Raw genomic sequence first — 23,682 nt, 5'->3', positions numbered from 1 at the left:
ATAATCAAATAATAAGATAATCAATTTAACGATTAAAAAAACAAAAGAACTTATAAATTAAAAACAACTCAGACTTGTCTATATGTTAAAGATAATGCTGAGACTTATCTATGGAAATTCGGGATGGTTCAGCTCTCAACTGGATTCTCAGATGTTAGAGTTGAGGTTGAGTTTGTAGCCTGGTGATTGATGTGGAAACTCCCAACCTGGCAGCTGTAGAACTCTGAATATTAAGAATAAAATCACCACAAGTTTATTAAAATTTAATTTTGCTCGAAGTGTAGATAGGCAGAGGACGATTTCGAATACATCCGAGTTTTTATTGACTTTCTCGAGGTAGATAAAAAATTAATTTTTTCAATAACTCGAAAGTCAGTATAAATAAAACCGAAGTGACTACTGTACCACAATACGTGAACAAAGGAATATTCAAAATGTTTTAAGAAAAACGAAACAAGCCGAATGGGATGTGATGCATCTTTTTGAGATACTATCGTTCTATAATCAAATCTATAATCAATTTAATCTCGAAATTTTAGCACAAGACGAATCAGATAATCAGCACAACAAATACAAGAGTCAAAATCTTATTATATGAGTAATTAGAAAACTTAATTTATGTGTTGAAACATTTTCCATTATTTTCTGTACCTCATCAGCAAGTGGATGTAAAACGAATTCAGATCAGAAAGTTTCTCAAATTCATAAAATATTCCAATCGGTTTGAATAATGGCGGTTTGAAAATATTGCGTAAGACGGGCCAAAACTTTGTTTTGAACTTTTGGACAAAGTTAATCTATCCATATTGATGTTTAATTAAACTTTGACTAGCACATTATCAATAAATTTAAAAAGATCAATCAACTGATTTTCATGACAATAGTGCCAATACTGACCACTCGTTACAATGTTTTGAATAATCAACTTAAGAAAACTTGAATATTTAATTCGTCTATTTCTATCGAATCTTTTCAATGTTATAATGTTATAATGCCTGTAAAAAACAATAATAAAGCCATCGAAAGGTATAATAAGCTAATACGTACTCCAAATTACCTTTGAAAACTCATTATATATTCCACACAGCTGTTATATATTATTTATAAAACAATTCGGTGATAAAAGAATGTGTATTCATTTGATTTCTACTCATCAAAAGTATTTTATACTATTATTTTTATACTTGCTCGCGTCTCTGTTATCCCAATAAGTAGGACTCAGAAATCGCGAGTTTAAAATTTAAAGTCTTAAATACACCACATTCTCTCAAACACAAAAATTCACTTGTCCATTTAATTTCATTGGTTGGGTTGAATCCTATACGTTCTATTTTTTACGTTTGAAAATAATATTTTTTTGAATCGACAACAAGGATTTTTAAATATTAAAAAACAGCTTGTTTTCTTTATATCTACATTTTAAAGTATGAAGAGAGAATTTGTTTCGTGAGCTTGTTTCAAGTCATGTTCTCCTGATACTCGTGTCGGTAGTCATGTTGAATGAATGGGGTAAGCAAGTGCAGTAAGTAGTGGGGCTTGAGAAGCTGATTCTGCGACACATTGTATGTTGTTAATAGAGTTAATCGGTAAACATTCAGAGCATTAAATTATTATGTTTTATTTCTATATATTTTAGTTTTAATGAAGCACAGCTATCTTATCACAATATTTGTGTGATTTTAGTGAAGAAAACACCTGCTGTTTCAAGAACATTAACAAGGACTAGAATTATTAGTCCAGTCATTATTTACATTTGGAAACGCTAATGAACCCAGAAATCCAAATTTTAGATATTACGTAGAGGGGGGGTTTAAAAGATCAAGTTCAAATTGTCGATCGAAATAACCTTGTGGGTTTTCCGCCATCTTGATAAAAGGGTTAAAATCAGTTTTTTCATCATAACTCTGTTTCTCGTTGAGATACGAAAATTTTTATACAATACTTTTTTGTTGCCCTTTGTACGATCTAAAATTAAAGTTGTATACATTTTTCACGTACCGATCATCGTTAACGAGATATAGATAAAAAAACAATAAATTTGGGGAGAAAAAAAAGGTTTTCGCTATTTTCTTTTTTCTTGTGAAAGATATCGAACAATGTCCAGTATGAAACTTGTAGAGCGTATTCAGACTTACAAATTCGTTTTTTTATTTTATATTACGACAAGAATTACGACCTCTACGTCGCTACAAAGTTAGTAAGACTGTGCGCGGTTTTGATAGATGATAAATTAATAGACCAGCAAAATTATAAATCAAACACATGAAACTCATTGATAAAATAATTTTTATGCAGCAAAAAATAATAATTACATGAGTTAATTTTATTCACATGTTTTTCGTCGTTTTGATGGTCCTGGCTGTAGAAGTTCTTCCTCGGTAGACTCAATATATAGACTCAAGTCGTGAAAATTCTTCAATCGCAGTCTGTCCACTACAGTGTAGGCAATAACGGAGCAACTAATTCCTGCTTTCCTGCACCCACAAGCAGCTCCACACTTTCATGACCACCTGTAATTATTATTTTTTGGTGCATAAAAATTATTTAATCGATAAATTTCATGTGTTTGATTTATAATTTGGCTGGTTTATTAATTTATTTTGTATTGCAATAATTCCCTGAACAACCATTCATCCATTTCGACGTGTGGATGCGAGCGGATAAATCAAATCCGGGCACAGTCTTACTGACTTTGTGGCGTCATTTTTGTTGTGAAGATCATTTCAATATGAGTATTTTATAACACCATTATTATTGATTTTTATTTATCTAAGTATACAAATCAAATAAGTAAATTAGCTACTTCAGTTGGTGTCGGATCTTCACTTCTACGATAGGTCCACATAAGGAATGCTAATGAATGTTTACAACCACCTGTACACACAATATAAAAGATTATTATTGTTTGTTACATCAAGTAACTTGAATTTGATTCAAGTATAAATCACCTGCTGAAGCTGCGCAATTACGGCATTGTACACCCTGAATTTTTCTTGACTTTTCATTAATAGTTAAAGTAACAGAATAAGCTTTACTCCGAACCCGATGTTCTGGACATACACGTCCTTTGAGGAACAAATACCATTCTTACGACAAAACTGAACATAACCTATTATTTTTAAGTCACGTGTTATAGCCGTAAACACTGTACTGTTAAGAAAGAGCTTTAACATTATCACGTGATTTATTTTTAAATTTCATCAATTGTTTATTGTTTATAATTAATTGAAAGATTTTTCGTATAAAATATCAATATTATTAATAATAAAGTTTTAAAATACATAAAAATAATTTTTTTTTCTAAAATCCCAATTAGCAAATTTCCTCTACTGTGACATATCTTGCATTAAATTTTAAGATATCCACATATTCATCATAAATAAGATATTGCGCACGAGATAATAAGCGAAAACCAAATAATTTTGCGGAACTTTTGGGAAAAACCTTCCAGACCATTGAAGGTGAAGAAACCCAAGACTGGGATGAACCAGAACAGAAGGATTTCAATGTTCAATGACTAACATAAATCCTAAAAAAGTCCCTGTATTTGAACTCATCATTGGGGAAATACAGAAAGAAGCATACCTAAGGTATGGAAAGTAGCAGGATTTATTATAATATCTAAGCCGGATAACCCCCTCCAGGCTGTTACATTTTACCAGCTTAGCTTTTTGATGGCAGTTATTTCGAAATTGTAGAAAAAATTGCTTCTTGAGAGGCTAAAACATATAATGGTTGAACAGAACATCATTCCATCTCATCAATTTGGTTTTCGAGAGCACTAACAAAGTGTGTTGTGCTGCATTCCTAGACGTGGCCCAGACCTTTGATAAAGTTTGTCATAAGGGTTAGTTAATTAGGTTACTACCACGGCAATATTCAGAAATATTATATGTCTGACAGATATTTTAAAGTAAAACAGGAAGAATTATAATCTCATCCACGAAGAATCTAAATTACGAACATCCATAGATCTGATTAACACCTGCACTAATAGATGGCGTATCAAGTTGAACGAAAACAAATCTGCTCATGTGTGTGCCAATAAAAGTAATATGCAAGTGGTGCAAGGTTTCCAAAATTAAGTATCAAGGAGTCTCGTTAATGCACCTTGGTACTGCAGTAACAGTAATCTCCATAGGGACCTTAATATAGAAACTGTTAACCAGACAATAGCCAAAACGATAGATAGTACGACAGTATTGCTAAAATTACTAGAAAGGAAGGTATACTTATGAATAGGATCTTGGTTGATTGCTTATTGTAATTATAAATTGTAATAACAGAAATCCTATTTGGATCTTTTCCTTAACAAAAAAATCAGTATTTTAAAGCACACCTGAGTATGACACAGCGAATTATTTGCAAAGATTTAATATTAATAGGTTTTCGAAGCCCGAAATGCATACCTATTAATTTTAAATATGCAACTCATGACTATTCATAAACCTCATTCTCTTTTTTTACCCTCTATAACCCTTTTCTCACGATACTGTCGCTACCTGAAAAAAAAATGTAACAATAATTGAATGACAATCATTGATATTGATTTATAATACTTATTATTAGTACGATTTTTTTTTTAAATAGCGAACTAAAGAAAAAGGAAATGGAGCGTTGAAAAAATAAAGTTAGGGTAACTTGAAGTCGTGTACCTTGTTCGTTATTAAATTTTCAATCTTTTGAAGATGCAAGTCATTCATTTTAAGAACTATTAAATAAAAAGTACGTTAGGAAAAAATGTAATAAAAAGCTTCATTAGAAAAAAAAGACGCTTTTTCATTACGATATACAAAAACTTACTCCGAAGGCTATGTTAAAAGAAAAACGTCCTTCAACCATTTCAAACAAAATTTGATAACATAAACAAAAGATTAATAGAAATCAAGTTTACAAGTATCTTTTCATCCGAATCTAATTTGTCGATTCGGCCATTCTCGTTCACTATAAATTTTATAGACCAAGTTACAGAACAGAAAACATAAACATCCGAACAAATTATCTAAGGATATCACAAATTTCATTGATTATGCTCAAATTTATACTTCTTCAAACTCCTTATCGTAATTGATTGCTGCATATCTTCATACAAAACCTACACAGTTGAAGCTGAGCTGATCGAATCATGCAAGATATTGAGATATATTTATGTTTCTAAATCTTTTTGATTTTAGGTGTCTTCTGTTTCAAAATTAGTTTTTTTTTAATAATTTTTAAAAATTACTTAAAAATTGACTTTTTCAAATTATGATGTTGACACTTACAATTTGAGAATTTATATTAATCAATAGATCACCTTCATCCGGAATATCAGAATAATAAAATCAAACTAGAACTTTCTTCTAATAAGACAAATAAAATTTTCCCTTGTACTAATTGTGATGCTGTCTACATAGGGCAGACATCTCAGTATTTAGAAAATAGATTAAGAGGTCATCAATACGATAAAAAAATAGAACTGCATTCACGATTCATGAAATATCAAAAAAAAAAAAACATAAATTCAATTATTAAGAATCAAAAATTCTTGAAACGGAATCGAATACTCAAAAAAGAGAATTTTTAGAAATGGTTCACATTCATAAGAACGAAAAAGCTACAAATGATAAGAAATACCTAAATAATTTAAGTAAAATTTATAGCTCTATTCTGTAAATTCTAATAAAACTACAAATAATTCAATTGACTACTGCTATATATTTGAGATGTAAGGACAAAGGAAGAATTAATTATTCTTATTACAACAAACTTCTAATTTGATTTCATTCTTATTTTGAATGATCCATTGATCAATATAAATACTCAAATTGTCAGTGTTAATATCATATTTTGATAAAGACTTAAAGAAAAGTCTATTAAAAAATTATTAAAAAAACCAATTTTGAAACAGAAGAGTCCTAAAATCAAGAAGAAACATGAAAATATCAAAAGGTCTAAGAAATAAGAAATTTATTCTGATATAACCTAACCTAACCCAACCTAATCTAACTAACCTAACCTAATCCTCATAAAGAATGTCTGTTCCAAATGTACACTTCATTCTTTAGACTAAAATGCAGAAAATTATCACATTACATTTTCAACTTCTCCTTTGGATTAAAATTTATTCTCTCGTTAGAATTTCACCAAGTATATGAATGAATAGTAATCTGACGATGCAAGGTACGGACTAAATGCTGGATGTGGTTCAATACGGTCAAGTTCTGCGGTGTTATTCTACGTAATTTCCTTTTTCGATTATCATTTACATTTACAACTCCTCATAAATGCTTAAAAAATTCGTTTCTCCGTAGTTAACTATAAAAGATAGCTGTTGAAACAAATAATAAAACTCTTCCATCAAATCGCTTTCTAATAGTACTTAGTATTTCGACTGCTTCGACTAGTGATTCTTTTTTATTCCAAGTTGCACAATAAATTCCATAAAGAGACACTCCAGTTATTTTAACAATAACAAAATTTCAAGCAAATTAAAATATAACAATTCTATATTCCATTACTTTTAGTTCCTATAAGCATTTTTATCTTTTTACTTCTACTTTAACTTTATCTGTGGCACATCTTCCTCTTCATGTTCGCCTGTTAATCGAAAACTCCAAAAAGCGCGACTGTTGCAACCCTTTAGACATTATACAATCCACACAGGTGACTACGGAATTGAGCATGCGCATATCTCAAATCCTATAAAGTAGTTTTCTGTAAAAAGTAAATATTAATTAATCATTAAATATGAGTATTCTATAAATCAATGTTGTGGAGTGATTTCGAAAAACTACTCAGATTTGCTAAATAAACATTTATAACAGATTAAGAACATTTTCTAAAATTTCATTCTGTATAGAACATCAACCGCCATCTGGTAGAGAATATAAGTACTAATAAGTTATAGTTCTCTATGCGATTTCTATGACTATATTTCGATCTATGGTTGCGAATTAATTCAGTTCGTACCAGTTACGTCAGAAATCTTGAATTCAAGACAAAATGCATTAGGATTGTAGAGTAGTAAAGAGGTGAATATTTCAATCTGAATTCTGATTTGACTCTGATACTCTGTTTTGAAGGTATTTAACGAGTTGTTACCTTCTAGAGTAATTAAGTAGTTACATTCTAGAGGTTGTTACAGTGTTTTTTACACCGGGAGCGTTCTATTAGACTATAAATTTAAAACTTTTGGAACAGAGGAGAGAGATTCAATGCCGTTAAAGTGAAAATGAAATGTGTTGAAAACCCTATGTTTTAGAAAAGGAAAACATGAACGGGAAGAGGTAGTGGACGAATTTATTCTGATAAATTCTCTAAATAAAACTACATTTATTTATTTATTAAATATTTAATAATCAGAAAAACAGATTATCAATGATTCATAGTTATTTTCTATTGGAAGAATCTTCTATAAACTAACTGTGGCCGGCCTTACCTATTGAACATTTTCAAAATTGTTTTTTTTTGAATTTTAAGGAAGATTCTTCAGATATACACTTATTCCATCGTTCATAATTACAAATAGAGCTAAATGATAGTTTCTCTATAAGTCTGGTTAGTTAATAAATTGTTTAATAGGAATATGTAATTATTATACAAGTTTCATAATAGATTAAATTGAACTAGCACAAAAAATGAATGATAATCGTATTTTCATTTTGAATGTAACGTGCATATCTAAAATGTATCCCCTATTTAATCATATTTTTATTCTAAGAGAGTTTTGGAAAGAAGAGAATCTTAAGTAACCAGAAATATTATTGCGGGTCGTTCCATATTCACCTGTCTTATTGACATTTATAAGTATGTAGTTGCATCACTTCACAGATGTATCCAGAATTATTTTAACCTCAAAATGTGCTATCAAAGTACGAGGAACGATCATAAAAAACATAACAACAATTGCAACTCTGCAATTGAAAGCTTCATATTATTTAATTAGAGTGGAGATAGATGGCACTACTCCTGATGAGGAGGTACTAGAACGAGATAGACCTGTGCAATGGTCATAGCTCGATGATTCTGTAAGTAAGGATGGTAATGATGCTTGTTTGACTATGGTAAATGAATATGGTAAAACAGAAACATAGTAAAAATGCGGAATATATCACAAGTGGGCGATAATACCTATTATAATTTGTGCCGAGAGACACTGGAGTGGAGGGAAATGAATTTATAGATTTGTCAAAGTAGCGACGTATTAACTCTTCGTAGGACATGAACCTTTTTGTTGAATCGACTACAGGAAAATTGAAAAAATACTAGAAAAGGATGTAGATAGGACAAAAACAGTTACTGGAATAATAAATAGAGATTGAAACAAGAAAAGATATTCTTTGGAAACTGTAACCAAAAAAGATCATTACCGCCTTAATGGATACATAAACACTCTAGGATTAACGTACAGGTTCTGCAACTTCTTTCCATATTTTTTCATGCGAGAGAATACTGAACTTCAGAGCATTATACCCAGGGTGTATGGAATGGAAAATGAAGATATTTAACAACTAGAAGCATTTCTCATCAGCTGTGAGAAGTGAGCATCCCCTCGTAGCAAAAAAGGGAAACAATAGATACATTTGAAGGGTATATGATCACCTGAATTACACATATTAACGTTCACGAGAGAAATAAAGCTGAAGGACGGAACACTCACAAAAATATCTTAGATTACTTTAGAAACATCCTGTATACACTTACGTTGATTGTGTATCTACTTGAATGGAGATAATAGGAGAGTTTCTTTGGTAACTCTTACTAGCAACACTAACCAAGCTTACTGAGACATTATAATGAGATCTGTACATTTATTATTGAATATTTTCGAAATCTGGTAAAAATTGTTGCTGAGCAACCGAAGAGAGCTCCATGTCGATGGGTTTCGTGTCATCGTACAAAGCTGGTGCTTCGCATAGAATAGATATGGTACCGGCTATGGAAGCTATAATAAATATCCAGAGAAATAACCGATCTAGCACCATAGCTACGAAGCCCCAGTCTTGGTCTTCCTGAAAATGATATCATCATATTAAAGAATATGTTTTATTATAGTTACCCAAACCAAGTTTTTCACGCGGAAGAATATAAAGAGATAAGGAAGAATAAAATGTGTTGCAAGATAACACTAAAGAACGAATATTGATATTAGATATATAATAAACAGGGGGAACTTGGAAAAAATTGAAGGAATGATGCATAGAGGAGCTAAAGTAATAGCTTACACGCACGACATTACATAGTAGCAAAAAATCAAAATGTAATAAAAGAAATGTTGGAAAAATTGATGAAAGGAGTCTAGAAATTGATGCTCAGGAGACGAAATATAAAAAATGTAGTCAGAAGAGAGAAGAAGTATTGTTCGGAAGATGTGAGTTTGAATAATGTAGTAATTCAAGTATCTAGGTATAATAATGATGAACGATGGAGAAAGAACAGAAAAATTAAAAGAGAAGATACAAACAGCGAAGAGACTACTTTTTACAAATAGAAAAATATTGAAGACTAAAGAAATGGAATTCAAAACATATAAAACAAAAATAATAATAATAATAGACAGAAACAAATGAAGAAATAAAAGTTTTGAGGGGAAAAGATGCAGAGAAGATGAAAAAAACAAGATAACTGGGACATATAAGGAGATCTGGAAAGGAAGCTAGGATAATAATCATGGTAGAAAAGGTGGAAGGATTTGGAAAGAATATAGGTTAGATAAATTGCTATGTATTGGGGATTGGTGAACAACCCGAAAGTATAAGATGGGAACTAAGTTTGCCCTGAAGAGGACCTCGCAAACCTTAGAAAAGCGACCAAATTTCACAAAAACATATTTTTTTGTTGATAAATCGCCTTGTTGCGAGGACAATATCAAGCCAACAAATAATTTACGGCGCTCGATTACAGCAGACATAAAAGAAATGTTGAAGAAATTGGCAGCAAGTTGATTAATTAAGCAAATTTTATGCCACAAGAAATAATTAGAAGACGGATATGATAAGATTGAGAAGGTAAATTCTACAAAGATGCTCAAGAAGATGCTGGAAATATCCCATGTTTACTTACGGCATTAAATTGGTCCTGCCTCTGAATATGATGTTGTATAAACATTACATTATGTATTGCTTTTTCTAATTCAAATGGATACTTTTTTCTTGTGCCAGAATCACTTTCATCCAATCCTGAAAACACTGAAGACAGTCCATTGTATCCGAGACGTTCACTCAATGTGCCAGCAAATCCCCTCAATCTAAAAACCAGAATAGCTCAATAACTGTATTGAAAATTCAATCAAGGACAATACCGTAGTGCATTGTTTCGAATGTACTTTAGCTTGTAGCGTATGAAAATGTTAACGCAAATCACTTTTCAATTTGAAAATATCCCAATATTATTTTGAAGCTTTTGATCGGCATGGAGCAATGGCGGCATCCAACTTATAAATAGCTTTTTCATATGCAATACTGAATACCTATTCAGATAAATTATTCACTTGAATAGTTATATCACGTCTTTTTATTTTGGGTTGTTTAGTAGATAGTCACGGATCTGATTAACCATTTCTGAAGTTGGATCATCTGTTTTTATATGGCCACTTTTAGAAGCAAAGAATTACTTTCCCTGAGACGAAGCAGTTTCCAGATATTGTGGTCTATTCTTAACTTCTTAACTTAATTCGTTTGTTTTCTTTTTCAAAATTTGAACGTTTCTTTAAGAAAAACATGTACAATAGTATTATTCAAATATTGCCCATCTGAAGCTATGACCTTTTCCCATCTTTCTGGCAATTTGTGGATCCCATTCCAAAAGAACTACGCAAGCTTGGCAGTCAAGAATGAATCAAGCCAATTTTTGATATCTTACTCTGATGTCAACCGTATTCCAGTGAGGGCGTTCTGCATGAACCGGAACAAATGGTAGCCAGAAGGGGCACGGTCTGGGCTATAAGAGATAAAACTTCCCATCCACTGTTTTTCAAATAGTTCTTAACCGGAATGGCAACGTGAAGCCGAGCGTTGCCATGATGGAAAATTATTGTCTTGTATCTGGTCGCATATTCCGGGCGTTTTTCGGCTACTGCTCTCTTAAAACGGATTAATTGTGTTCGGTAGCGTTCTCCATTGATGGTTTCACCCGGATTTAGCAGCTCATGATACAGCATATCCTTATGATTCCACCAAATTGACAGCATTACCTTCGCGCCATGAATATTCGGCTTTGCCGTTGAATTGGCTTGGAGTTGTCGTAGTGGATCCATTTTTCATCACCAGTAACAATCCGATGCAAAACTGACTTCCTACTGTGGCGTTCCAGCAGCATTTCGAACATGCAAAACCTCCTTTCAATGTCTCTCGGCTTGAGTTCATGTGAAACCCAATTTCTTTGCTTTTGGTGACAATCATTTTCATCGACTTCCAGTTCATCATCTTCAAACTTTTCTGGTTTCCCATCGTCTTCCAAGCCAAAATCACCACTTTTAAATCGTGCAAACCAATTTTGGCACGTTCGCTCAGCTGGAGCATGGTCACCATAAACTTCCATCAAAATACGATGACATTCGGCAACATTTTTTTTCATATTAAAGTAATGAAGAAGAACTCCCCACAAAAACAGTTTTTCAGGAACAAAGTTTGTATCAATGTGAAGTTTGACGTCAAAAGGGTAAACCAGAGTTACACAATAAATTAAAAGATGTCCACAGAAATTGTGAAAATCGAAAAATTAGAGTATCGAGAAATCATCATATCATGCAGTTCATGACATGATTTTATTAGACCGTCGAATTGGGCTAAAACGGATATCTGAAGTACTGTATATTCCATACGAACGCGTTAATCATATAGTTCTCGTCAATTTGGACATGAGAATAGTTGCTGCAAAATGTATCCCCAAATATTTGAACGTTGACAAAAAGCGTGCAAGGGTAGAAGCATCGCGTTCAATTTGTGCTCGATATGAAAACGATGTAGACTTTTTAAACCGAATTGTTAGTATGGATGAGACTTGGGTACATTTCCACGATCCAGAAGCAAAGCAACAATCGATGGAATGGCGACACTCTGGTTCTCCAAGACCTAAGAAGTTTCGTGTCCAAAAATCTACTATTCGACATTACTGACCACTCTACGAGAAAAAAATATAGAGAAAAGACGCTCCTGCACACAAATCTCATGTTGCCATGCAAAAAATTCGTGATTTAGGGTTTGAATTACTAGAACACCCCCCTTATTCACCATATTTGGCTCCCTCAGACTATCCTCTCTTTCTTTAACTGAAAAAAAGTTTAAAAGACCGCAAATTCTCTTCCAACGAGGAGGTAATAAAAGCTGTGGAGGTCTAGTTTGCAGAGCAACATTTTTTTAGAGGACTGGAGACGTTGCACGTTCGTTGTAATAAATGTATCCAATTAAAGAGGAGAATATGTCGATAACAAAATATTTTGACATTGAAATTTTGTTTGGTTCTATAGTAGGCTAAGAATTTTTCAATATATCCTCGTATACTGACAAGACGTATAATAACTGTAGCTCTCCAACGCAGGTTCGGAATATTGGAACGATGTAATATGATACATTTTACGCCATCTCTTATCAAACCACACGAATTAAGATATAAACTATTTACATAGCTTTTCCTCGGTTTCTTTGAAGGTTGACGTAAAAAACTTTTGTTGAGTTATCAGATTTATATTAAATTTTAAGACACGTCATCAGAAATATGGTGTAATTAACTATTTAAAATCTCTCTCATTGTGTAGGTAATTATTCTTCTGTCAAATTGCACTTATAAGATAGAATTTATGTATAAAAATCTAATCAACTAACCTTGCTGTAGTTGTACCAGTATGTAATCCGTTACATCCACTAATTCTATTCATGGATGAACTAGAAGTACTAGACGAAGATGATCTACTAGAAGGCATAATTTCTAGTTCTCTCTTCTTCAATGACAATCTATGTATTGGTATTTTATTTGCCGCTAGTTCCGTCAGTAAATCTTTCGGAACTCTCATTAGAAGCAACTTAGGTACACTCTTGATGAAGAAATTTCGCACCCACGGTGCCATTCTATGAGTACTCGGTTTTCTATAATGTACGTTTAAAATTATTATAGTGATAACTACGGAAAATCCTACCATAACCATTGTGAACAGAATGTATTTTCCTAATAGAGGTAGAGCTAACGAAGTCGAAGGTATAATTTCGGAAATTAGAAGGAAAAACATCGTTTGCGATAGAAGAATATTTATACATAAAGCGATCTTCTCTCCAGAATCGGCTGGTAAATAAAAGACTAGTACTGAAAGGTATGAAATACCTACGCATGGAACTATGAGGTTAACTGTGTAGAAAAGGGTTTTTCTTCGGAGTGTTATGTTAAAAAATATATCTAAAACAAAAAACATCTTATTAATATTAATATTATTATTGATTATTAATATTGTATATACCAGTGAATTTTCTAATTCGTATGAAGATGTTTGGCAGAGGTTATAGTAAATATAAACATAAGTATAAATATAAAGATTCAATATTTCTTGCATGTCTGGTTGCTAATCTATTCAGAAAAAAATTAACAGTTTTCAAATGGAAATTTAAATAAATTTTCCGAGGATTTTGGTCTATTCCACTATAACACTTTCAGATCTGTTTTGTTCCTTTGAATTAGGATTAGATATTGAATATTTCACATAGTTTTTGGTCAGTTGTTTCCCGCACGCTTTTTTAAGTATCGCAGTAGTATTCCTTCCAATGTCGTTTTCTCAAATTAAATTGAAACGAATATCTTAACAAGTTTTTATTTTTCAATGTCTATAAAATTTTTCCACCTACCGGACTTGGATGTGGAATAAAGTATCTCGAGATGGTATTTTGGATATCATTCACATTTTTTGCCACTAAGAAAATGTCATAGCAGTCGAAATAAATTGAAATTATATGATGCGAGTTTGTTGGGTGACCTCACATCCTAATTTACGAATTTTTACCACGGTTAGTCTTGCAAATTGGTTCATTCGGTCCAATTGTTCGAAATGAGTTTCCACAGTTTGTCCAGGTTTCACTTCAAATTTAAACCTGGCCATTTATCGCCTCTTGTCATAAAGCGATCAAAAAACGGTTCTCTATAATGCCGTTGAAACAATACATTGCGCATGTGATGGATCGGTTGTCTGCGAATGCTGTGATCGACCAAAATCGTTAAGGGTGTTTCACACTCTGCTAATTGTTCGACATGGGTTTGCTATATCGATACAGTCAGCCAGAGATCAAAATTATCAAATCTAAACAATTTTGAAAGACATTTTGCTTGTCTTTGCTCTGATAACTTCTTTCAGTATAGTCTAAACTTATACTGCTCTTATTTTTTTAGTAGCTTTTTTAATTATTGATTTTGCATCGCGACAGAAGGATTCTGATCCAACGCAGTTTGTTTGTCCCTTATGATTCTTGTGCTACTGTGAGCAAGCCGCCGTAATTCGTTAATTTTAGTTCGATTTCCACTTAAAACTTGTAAGTGCTGAAATAAAAAGAAATAACAAGAAGAAGTCTTATTTCAAAACCAAACGATGCACATACGGGTATTTGAACGATCTACACGGTCAAAAATATATTTTTGCTTCTATTGATTCTAAATTATATTAGTATATAAAAAAAACTCTTAAATGTGTTATTTGAGCATATTTATTAAAATCAAATAACAAAAACATTTTTAGTCATCGAAAATATTTTCTTCTTCGCTGCTTGAAGAATCTTCATTTCCATTTGGCTTCTCGGCTACAATTAAACTAACGGTTTCGGGTAAAAAGGAAACCAATTTTTTTTTAATTTTTCTCATGCTAGTAAGAAGGGGATCTGAACATAGAAGCAACCGATTATAAATATCCCTATTGCAGTTTTCCCTGGAAAATTTTCGAGCAAAATCTTGACGGTATGTTCTAAAATGTTTGTTTCGCGCTTCCGCAGCCTCTTCAGAAAGCTGTCCAATGGGCAGCAATGCGTCTTTTATTATTTTTGCACCATGAATAAGTATTTTGTGCATGGTTGGTGTCATTGGGTGCCAAGGGTATAAACTTACATACAATCGAGCAGTATCTATCCATTGCGTAATGGTCATATTTATCTGTGTCGATTTTATACCCACTTGAAATAGTCTCTAAAATAAGTTTTAACCTATAGATCAGATCATAACTAATTCCAGTTATTTCAGAGGCTAGCTTTGGGTCATCAAAAAATTTTCTGCTCGTGTTGCCATCATTTGTGTTGCCAAAATTTGATTTTGGCATATCAACCAGTAACCCTGTTTCCCTGCGAAATCTAGCTTGGATTTCTAGTTTCTTTTCCTTTTCTAGACATTTTTCAGCTTCAGATTTTCTTTCGCGGTACTTTTTTACTGGCAATTTATATGCCAAGTGAAGAATGCTTTCAAAAAAACGAATCCTTGCATGTAAAACTGACAACCCAAACTCTGTAGTCTCAGGACTAACTTCTTTTCGAACATCCAAGTTATTAAATTCCTTGGATGTCGCTCCACATAAATAGCATTTGCTTGTAGATTTATTGCCAGTGGCCGCGTTGCAAACTTTGCCGTCTACCATCGAGCATATAAACACAAAATTATTGCAAGAAAGTAATGAACATCTTATAAAAAATAATATTAATAGTACTTATCTGCGCTTTTCCGCGGCAAATTTTTTGATTTGCCAATTCTTGAAGCTCTAAACTTTTTACTGAATGGAAAAATATAGCGTGATCTAACTTGATACCATAACATGTATAATATTAAACAAAAATAAAAACAAACAAAATGTTGTAATATGCATAACTTCTTAAAAATCGAACCCTTACCATAAAACTAAAATAAAAATATTTGATTTTTATCAAAACTTGTAAGTATTCACCTGCAATATCCAAATCCATCACTACTTTTTCAATATAAAAGTCCAAACAATAGTTATTTTCCTAACAAGTGCGGAAAGTGATACTTTCCCGCACGCGACTGCAGTTGTCCCGAACGACGCGGAGCGTTAGGAACATTATTTTTTCTACGACCGTATATACAAAAAAGTATACCAACCCATTTTTCTAAAATTATTTTATGCAAGCAAACATAATAATATACAAAACTTTAACTAAAAACTACTAATTATTATAAATATTAATATTGAAAACACAATTTGTTGCATTCTGTAGACTAGTAAGAATTGCCGGTCCAGTGGAGTTATTTGGTTTCAACTGGAGGGTAGATGACGTCGATGAGGATGGCATCGGTAGCAGGTCGCATAAAGATGACGGTGACGGCAATGGTTTTAAGTCATTTGGCAGGTAACAGCTCGGAATTAGTTTCATTTGCAGCCTTCAAAATGGCTTCGGGAAGTTCTTCGTCGGATAAATCCATTAATATTATTGTATCGGATTCGGTTTAATGTGGTTTAATTTAGAAGAAGATTGCACTTTGGTCACTTCGGTCACTTCCATGACGTTTTGAACAACCTTGACGTTTTAGTAACAATTTCATGGTTATATAAAAAATATCTGTATTATTTTATATTTTCAAAAAATTAAAAATGCTACAAAAGCTAGAAAAGGTTTAATTTTTATTTGATGGACTATTTCGTAAATATTTATTTACCTGTAGTAACAATAGTTATAATCTCAGAAGCAAAAAACTATCTAATAAGGTAAAAATTTGCATAATTTTACTTTCCCGCACTAGTGCGGGAAAGTGACACTATCAAAACTAAAATGCGTGCGGGAAAGTGGGTTAAAACGCACGGTCGTAGAAAAAAATATTTACAGCTAAAGTTGACAAATTCACAATAACGGTTAAAACAATCACATGTATCCCCCAAGACGGTCGAAATCAGAATGGCCTTGGCGATGCTCCCTGCATGGTAGAGTGATGAAAGGGGTCAGGTATAATTCATAGACTAGTCATCTACTTCAACCAGCGGTTTAGGTAGTTTGGTATTGCATTTTGCAAAATGGACTTATGGCCGCTCAGATTGTTTAAATACCCGTATGTGCGATGTTAAAATTCTAGTTACTAATTTCGTCAGCAATGTGAAAAGAAGAATATGTATAATTTTGATAACTTCATTGGATTTTCCATCGAACCAGTTAGTGCTGATACGTCTGGAGATAATATAGATGACTCAAATGAGAATAAAACTAATATTGAGTTTTTAGTTTATATGAATCAGTGATCAATTATTATAAATTATCATTTATTTTTGAAATGAGATAATTATCCTTCTAAGCTTAGTCATAAGTTACTGCCACTTTGGCCAAGAAAGTGGAAAAAATCGTCAAAATGATCTTCTATGTAGAGTTCGATATTCCCTTTGTAAAAGCGTATCTAATACTCTTACATATTTAGAATTGATTTAGAAGAATCACAAGTAATTTTTATTCTTTACAACTATTCCAGATTATTGATTGAAAAAAATGGATAAAAAACATGTTTTTATTGTATTTAGATAATTAAAATGCAAAAAATATGAATTGAAAATTTCCACTGGTTGACGTTATTCCCAAATAGATGTCTCTCAGTTTTCCTTTTGGGTGGGAAGAAAGGGAAGAGTAGCAGTTTATGTAACTATATGGTCTACGTTTCTGAAATGCTTATTTTCTAATAATAACCGAACGCCTATTGGCGATTGTTCGAATCCTATTACCTCAGATACGCGTTGAAAAAAAAATTCCTCTCGGGAATTGTGGAATACAATATAACTTATTCCTTTCCTACAAAAAACTACTCCTAATATTCTATATCTATATAAATTTTTTTCACCTGGGTATGGTTCAGCACAACAAGGATAATATCTTTCATGCCTTTCGGCGGGAACACCCAATATATCCCATTCTACACTTGGGTAATATTCTCTCAAATCTATTCCTACTTCAACTTTATCTTCTCCAACCTTTTGATCTATGTGTTTTAAGTCGATCTGCAACAAAAATCACAAAATCTATTATCAAATATAGTACCTACTATGAATTTTGATTCTAACACTGATAGAAAAAGAATAGATTAATTAGTGTGACTGATACCTTTTGCCTCAAAGACGCATTTTCTTCGATCTTTGGGCTAGATTCTTAGAATGTGGGATGCTTTTTAGAAGGGCTTTTTCGATAACAATCGAATTTACCGCCGTGAGTGGTCCAGTTAAGGATGGGAAATGGAAAAAATATATCAATATGTACCGTATCGGCATTTTTAGACAATATCAATAAATTCATAGTCGGAATAATCGATATATGAAGCGAAATTACTGTAGAAATTGAAAGCTCTATGACACAATTGTTTTTATTAGGTCATCTAAATTTGAACAGAGCAAATTACTAACAATCTCTAAATGATTCATTACAACCTCCATTCATTTTTTTTACAAATTTTATGGGAATTTTTGTTGTAAATATGTAGGTAAGCTCGTTTTGACTACAGCAGAGAAGGAAGCATTTTTGAATAGCTAACAGAGATTCTCTGATTGAAGCTTCCCACTAGGCAAACGAGACTTGACACTATTCAAATAGCAGAGGGATTAAAGATCCATGATTCGTTAACAATATGCCTGGTGATTACTGAACGAAGAAAGAAAATATGTCGTCAGAGAAAAATGGTCAGCCATAACATCAGAAGATGAAATCGAAGCTCAAGGACTTGGACAGATGAAAATTTGGAACTATTGATATGAATTACACCTCTGTAGCTTCAAAATTGAATTAAATTTCAACTTTACCAACACCGAAGAAAGAAGAAATTATCCATAGACCTGAATTCATTTTCTGCTATTCATTTCAAGGACTACCGATTTCCTTCTTGATAACAATACGTTGTTTAGAGTTCGATTTTTTTTATTTTCAGTTTTGTTATTTCAAGTTTTCTGGATAAAAGTTCTGAGGGAGTTTTAAGTGTTTTATCGATGAAATACATGACCGATTTTCATCATCAGCTCTTTTCGTTGAACATTGAAATATATCCAACGTTGTACGTTATATTTTAGTACAAAAAGCAGCTTAAGCATATTCACTAGAAAAATACGTTTTTTTGTTGATATTATTCATCGATTCCTTTCTGAAAAGATATCGATATATCGATTTTTTTTGTCCTAAATCTAGTAAACAATATTAAGTCATTTGAAACGGATACTATATAAAATATAAACGGAGCCGAATCACTTATGTGATCAGAACGGTCAGAAACGAACCATTTTTTTCCAACAACTACAATTGGCCCGTGAGAAATAATTTTAAGTTTACCAAAAATTAGACCTGATAGAATTAATAAAGTAATTTCCTGTCAAAGGTATTAACTGTATAAAGTCTGTCTAATTTTACCTGATTACCATCATACGTCCATGAACCAAATTTCATAAAACATGTTTGTTGGTCAAATGGAAAATACCTTACATCAATTTCGCACGATGACTTGAAAATAGCCGGTGGTGTCCACAACACCTTGCCAGTATGTCTTAGTACAGCTTTCGTCATAGTTGTTACTACATATTCGCCATCAGCACTAAAAAAAAATAATTAAAAAATTTTCTTTTTGGGCAAGATGAACAAAGAATCCAGTTTAAATAAGATTAATAAACATCACATGTAGCTCTTTGGTAAATTGTAGAATAATTTTGTTGAAAGATTGAAACAGGTTTTGTCAGGCTTTAATTGGATGATTTCTTAGAATTCTTTGTAAAGTTAAAGATGTTTAAAGGCAGCATCAGAGTTGTAGTTAAATATTTCACTACTAGTTTTCAAAGTCCATAAAAGAAAATGGTTTTTGTTATTAGGCTATAATGGAGAGAAAATACGATCAAAAACAATTAAAGAAATCATGAAATGAATGAGGCTGAATGTAACATACTGTAACTACATCACAGATGAATATTGAAATCTTTGTCCCTCTACTTATGATTGAAAGTACATGAGATAGCTAATGAAGTAAATATTTAAACCAAATGGCACTGCACTATTTTACATGGAGAGTTATATATGAAAAGTTTTCGTTTATTATCAATTAGTTTAATGCATTGTTGAAGCGTGGTTTTTGACGTTTTGAGTGTCGTTTTTGACGGTTAATGCGTTGTTTTTGAAGTTTAATGCGTGGTTTTTGACGTTTTGTGTGTAGTTTTTGACGTTTAATGCGTGGTTTTTGACAATTTTTGCGTTTATTGCGTGGTTTTTGACGTTTTGTGTGTAGTTTTTGACGTTTAATGCGTCGTTTTTTACGTTTTGGGGGTCGTTTTTGACGTTTAATGCGTCGTTATCGATGTGTTATGTATTACGTGACTATTTTTGACGTGTGACTTATACTATTTAATGCATTGTTTTTGACTTTTGACAAGACCGAATCCTCTTATACTATTGTTTTTGTCGATCTTCTTGATGAATGAACTAATACGTTCCGTTGCAACAATTTATCAACTGTTAAATTTTAAAATGATAATTGCAATTTTTTGGTTTTACAATTTTAAAACAGCTTCTAAATGTCAGAGATCCTTTTTTGCGATAAACGTTTAAAACTCAACTGTAGTATCGTCTGCTTTTTTACTGTACTATTTTAAAGTAGTGTGTGTGTTTGCGGTTTTGTGATAATTTGTACTTGGGTACCGGAATTGTTTAATGCTGATCAAAAACTCGCATTAAATATGGATATATGATTATACCAAACTTCAGAAGTCACTGGTGCGTAAAACCAGTCTTGAATCTTCAATTAATATTCATAATAATAATAATAAGGAATTGTTAACCTACTTATTATAAAGAACTATATCTGGTAACCAAATGTGTTCAGATGGTACATATAGTTCAGTGACTCCACCATATTCTTGTGGATCCCACATAAATTTATGATCTTGCCATTCCTTGAAAATAAAAATAAAATAATTATTTCATGTGCTGAATCTGAGAAATGTAATACTTACATGTTCTAACCAAACATTTGTAGTAAGAATTTGATCCTTTAGATTCTGAAAATAAATAGAAAATTGCGGATAAATTGCTTATTGACGAAAAATAACACAAACGCTACTGGACCGAATAAATTATTTAATTAAAATTTATATATATATATATATATATATATATATATATATATATATATATACTGACAAGAAAAATTTTAGAAGGTTGCTCATATTTTCAAAGAAAAAGTTTAGTTTTTAGAGTGTAGATGGAACAGCAGTATACATTCCATTTCAAATGATCTGAATGGTATTTTATATCCTCTTGATCCTAGTTTTCTGAGAATTATCTCCTGAGAGAGAAAAAAACAGAACAAGATTTTTTACTGAATAGTGAATAGAAAATTAAACAGTGTGCTAGCAGCAAATATCTGGGAATGAACCTTTCAAACAGACAATCGTTCGTTGAAAAAATTAAGCACCAAAATGTTTAGAGAAAAAAAGAAATATTGCTAGTTAATAGTATACTGTGGGATGAAAACGAAAGTGAAAACGAAAAAATAGCTTTATAACATTTTTATGAAAACAATCATAATATACAATTACAGGGAAATTTTAGAGACCATGGAAATGAATTTGGAACAAGGATCAGGATTGGAGAGGATAACAGATGAGAGGAGCAGAGATAATGACAGTCAAACATAAAATAGGGAAAGATATATGGAAAAGACACTTATATGCTTGTTTAAACATGTGTAGAAAATGGCGGATATAAAACTACTGCAACATATTTAGAAAAATTGAATTAGGTACCGAGCGTGTTGAAATTTCTCATTGTTTCAGGATGGATTAGAGTGATTATTTGTTCCTTAATCTAAAGAGTAATTAGATTCCAAAGTTTCAATATGTATATTCCACACAACGAATCACTCTTTAAGGCTGCTACCAAGGCCTCAATCTGTTTGTTAGCTTTGAGCCCAGCGATGTGATATCGGTAGGGTTGGTGATATGTTTTTTTATTTTCGCGAAATGGTTCCCTAGGCCGGTCCTGCCAGATAATAAGGAATTTTAAAAATTAGGGTGGCGTCCTTTAGAGTGCATATAATTTTTGTTGTTGCAGGCGCTTTATTTACAGTATTTCTTCTAAGAAAGTTTATTTATTCACTTCTTTTGTTTCTAGAACTTTGTATAATTTTATTGAGGTATATAAACGATTTGTGTAAACGCAAATAGTTAGTTTTAAATGAATAATCGAATTAGTCAAAGTAATTATTTAAGCTATATTTATAAGTAAATTATTATAAGTGTATTGTGCAAATGAATTAAGAATCTAAGAGACAGTGTTTAATAATTCATCCCACGAATAGAAATAGTGTAAGTAAATAGGAAAACCGTTATTCAGTTATTATTTTTGACCCTTTTTCTGTGGAATTTTAAGAGCTAGACAGTTTAAAGCGTTGGCAACAGCCAAATGTGGTGAGTCTTTGCGTGAAGTAAGCAGGTTGAGACCAAATAATCGTAATACTTCTTATATCAACCATATTAACCAATCCCTCTGTTATTCAGTCAAGCTGAGTAACTTGGAAATTTCAAAAGTTGCCTTCAATATTCCATCGATTTTAAAATTGTCTAACATCTCTGTTCTAAGCACTTATCGTACTGGAAAGACAAGGATCTATGAAGTGCTAGGGGTTAGTCCTTTAGAAGTGGCCATATATTTTTCTAAATAAATATATCTCGGTGCAGGACAAAGATATCGTCACGTGCTTTATATTTTCCGAATAATATTTAGTACTTTCCAAATAGTAGGTGTAAAAAAACAAGTTAGAGCGCGCATGCTATTTTTGTTGAAAGAAGCGATCTGTTTTCAACAATTTACCAAAAATATGAGTAAATGAAGAGCTACGGATATTTCTTCATAACAGACTAGGTACACTTTAATTGTCAATTAACTGGATCACTTTTTAATAATTGGCTCATTAAATTTGTATTTTATTACTCCTATTAGTGGTACACAATTGAAAATAATTTTCAGGTTTTTCTAAAAACCACTTTTATCACGATTCTTCACTCGCATCAACAATTGTGATATATAGCCATCATTTTTAACCAAAAGGATTTGTTGATAAAGGTGAGTTGGAATTTGTTTTAAAGAATATTACTGACGAATTCTATGATTTTTATGGATATATCGTAACCCATTGTCTTTTATTCTATTTTTATAAAAATAAATGTGGGTTTCCAGTATTTACAGTTTACTATATTAGTTAATTCCGTAATGTCACTAATTCTAGCCAAAGGAATTTTGATATGGGAAGTTAACAATATTTACCTACTTTTTTTCTGTGCTATCATGCAAACTATATCTGACAGTATTAACTATAGACACGCCTAAATCTATTGAAAATTTAGTTAAGAGTCTTACCAGTTCAATCAACTGTGACAATCTGAGGCCCAATTTCACTAAAACAGTATCCGTATTATTGCTAACCGGTCTGATTAACCTGTTGTAATTACTTAAGAGGTCATCGTACAGTCTTTTCGCGTCAGGGCTACAAAAACAATTGTCTAAAACACAAAAAACATATAACACAAAAATCACCCATTCCAACTTCATGATTGTATTGTGAACACAAGTGTAATAACATTAAGAAAATCACTGGAATCGCATTGTGGGGATACAAACATCCCCTTGATAATTCAAATTTCAATTTAGCCAAAAGGTCATTATTGTGGACAGGAGAGAAATGTGGACGTCCTTCCTCAAGGATGCGTCTCTCATAGAACTAGAATCCTGTGAC

General features: G+C 32.0%; 1 protein-coding gene across 1 annotated transcript; it reads right to left on the bottom strand.

The window, feature by feature from the left end:
* Nucleotides 1-7,313: 7,313 nt before the first annotated feature.
* On the bottom strand, nt 7,314-23,682 carry LOC130901057 (acetylcholine receptor subunit alpha-like 2). Its single transcript, XM_057812136.1, has 8 exons — nt 23,307-23,682; nt 20,903-20,947; nt 20,733-20,842; nt 19,317-19,497; nt 17,770-17,926; nt 12,804-13,368; nt 10,045-10,228; nt 7,314-8,993 (listed from the first exon to the last, which is right to left on the bottom strand). The coding sequence occupies exons 1-8, from the start codon at nt 23,496-23,498 to the stop codon at nt 8,796-8,798; spliced, it is 1,632 nt and encodes a 543-aa protein (XP_057668119.1). The 5' UTR covers nt 23,499-23,682; the 3' UTR covers nt 7,314-8,795.

Source organism: Diorhabda carinulata, chromosome X (genome assembly GCF_026250575.1).
Source record: "Diorhabda carinulata isolate Delta chromosome X, icDioCari1.1, whole genome shotgun sequence".
NCBI lineage: Eukaryota > Metazoa > Arthropoda > Insecta > Coleoptera > Chrysomelidae > Diorhabda > Diorhabda carinulata.
Note: the sequence above shows the minus strand (reverse complement) of the source record. Positions and strands in the feature narration are given on the sequence as shown.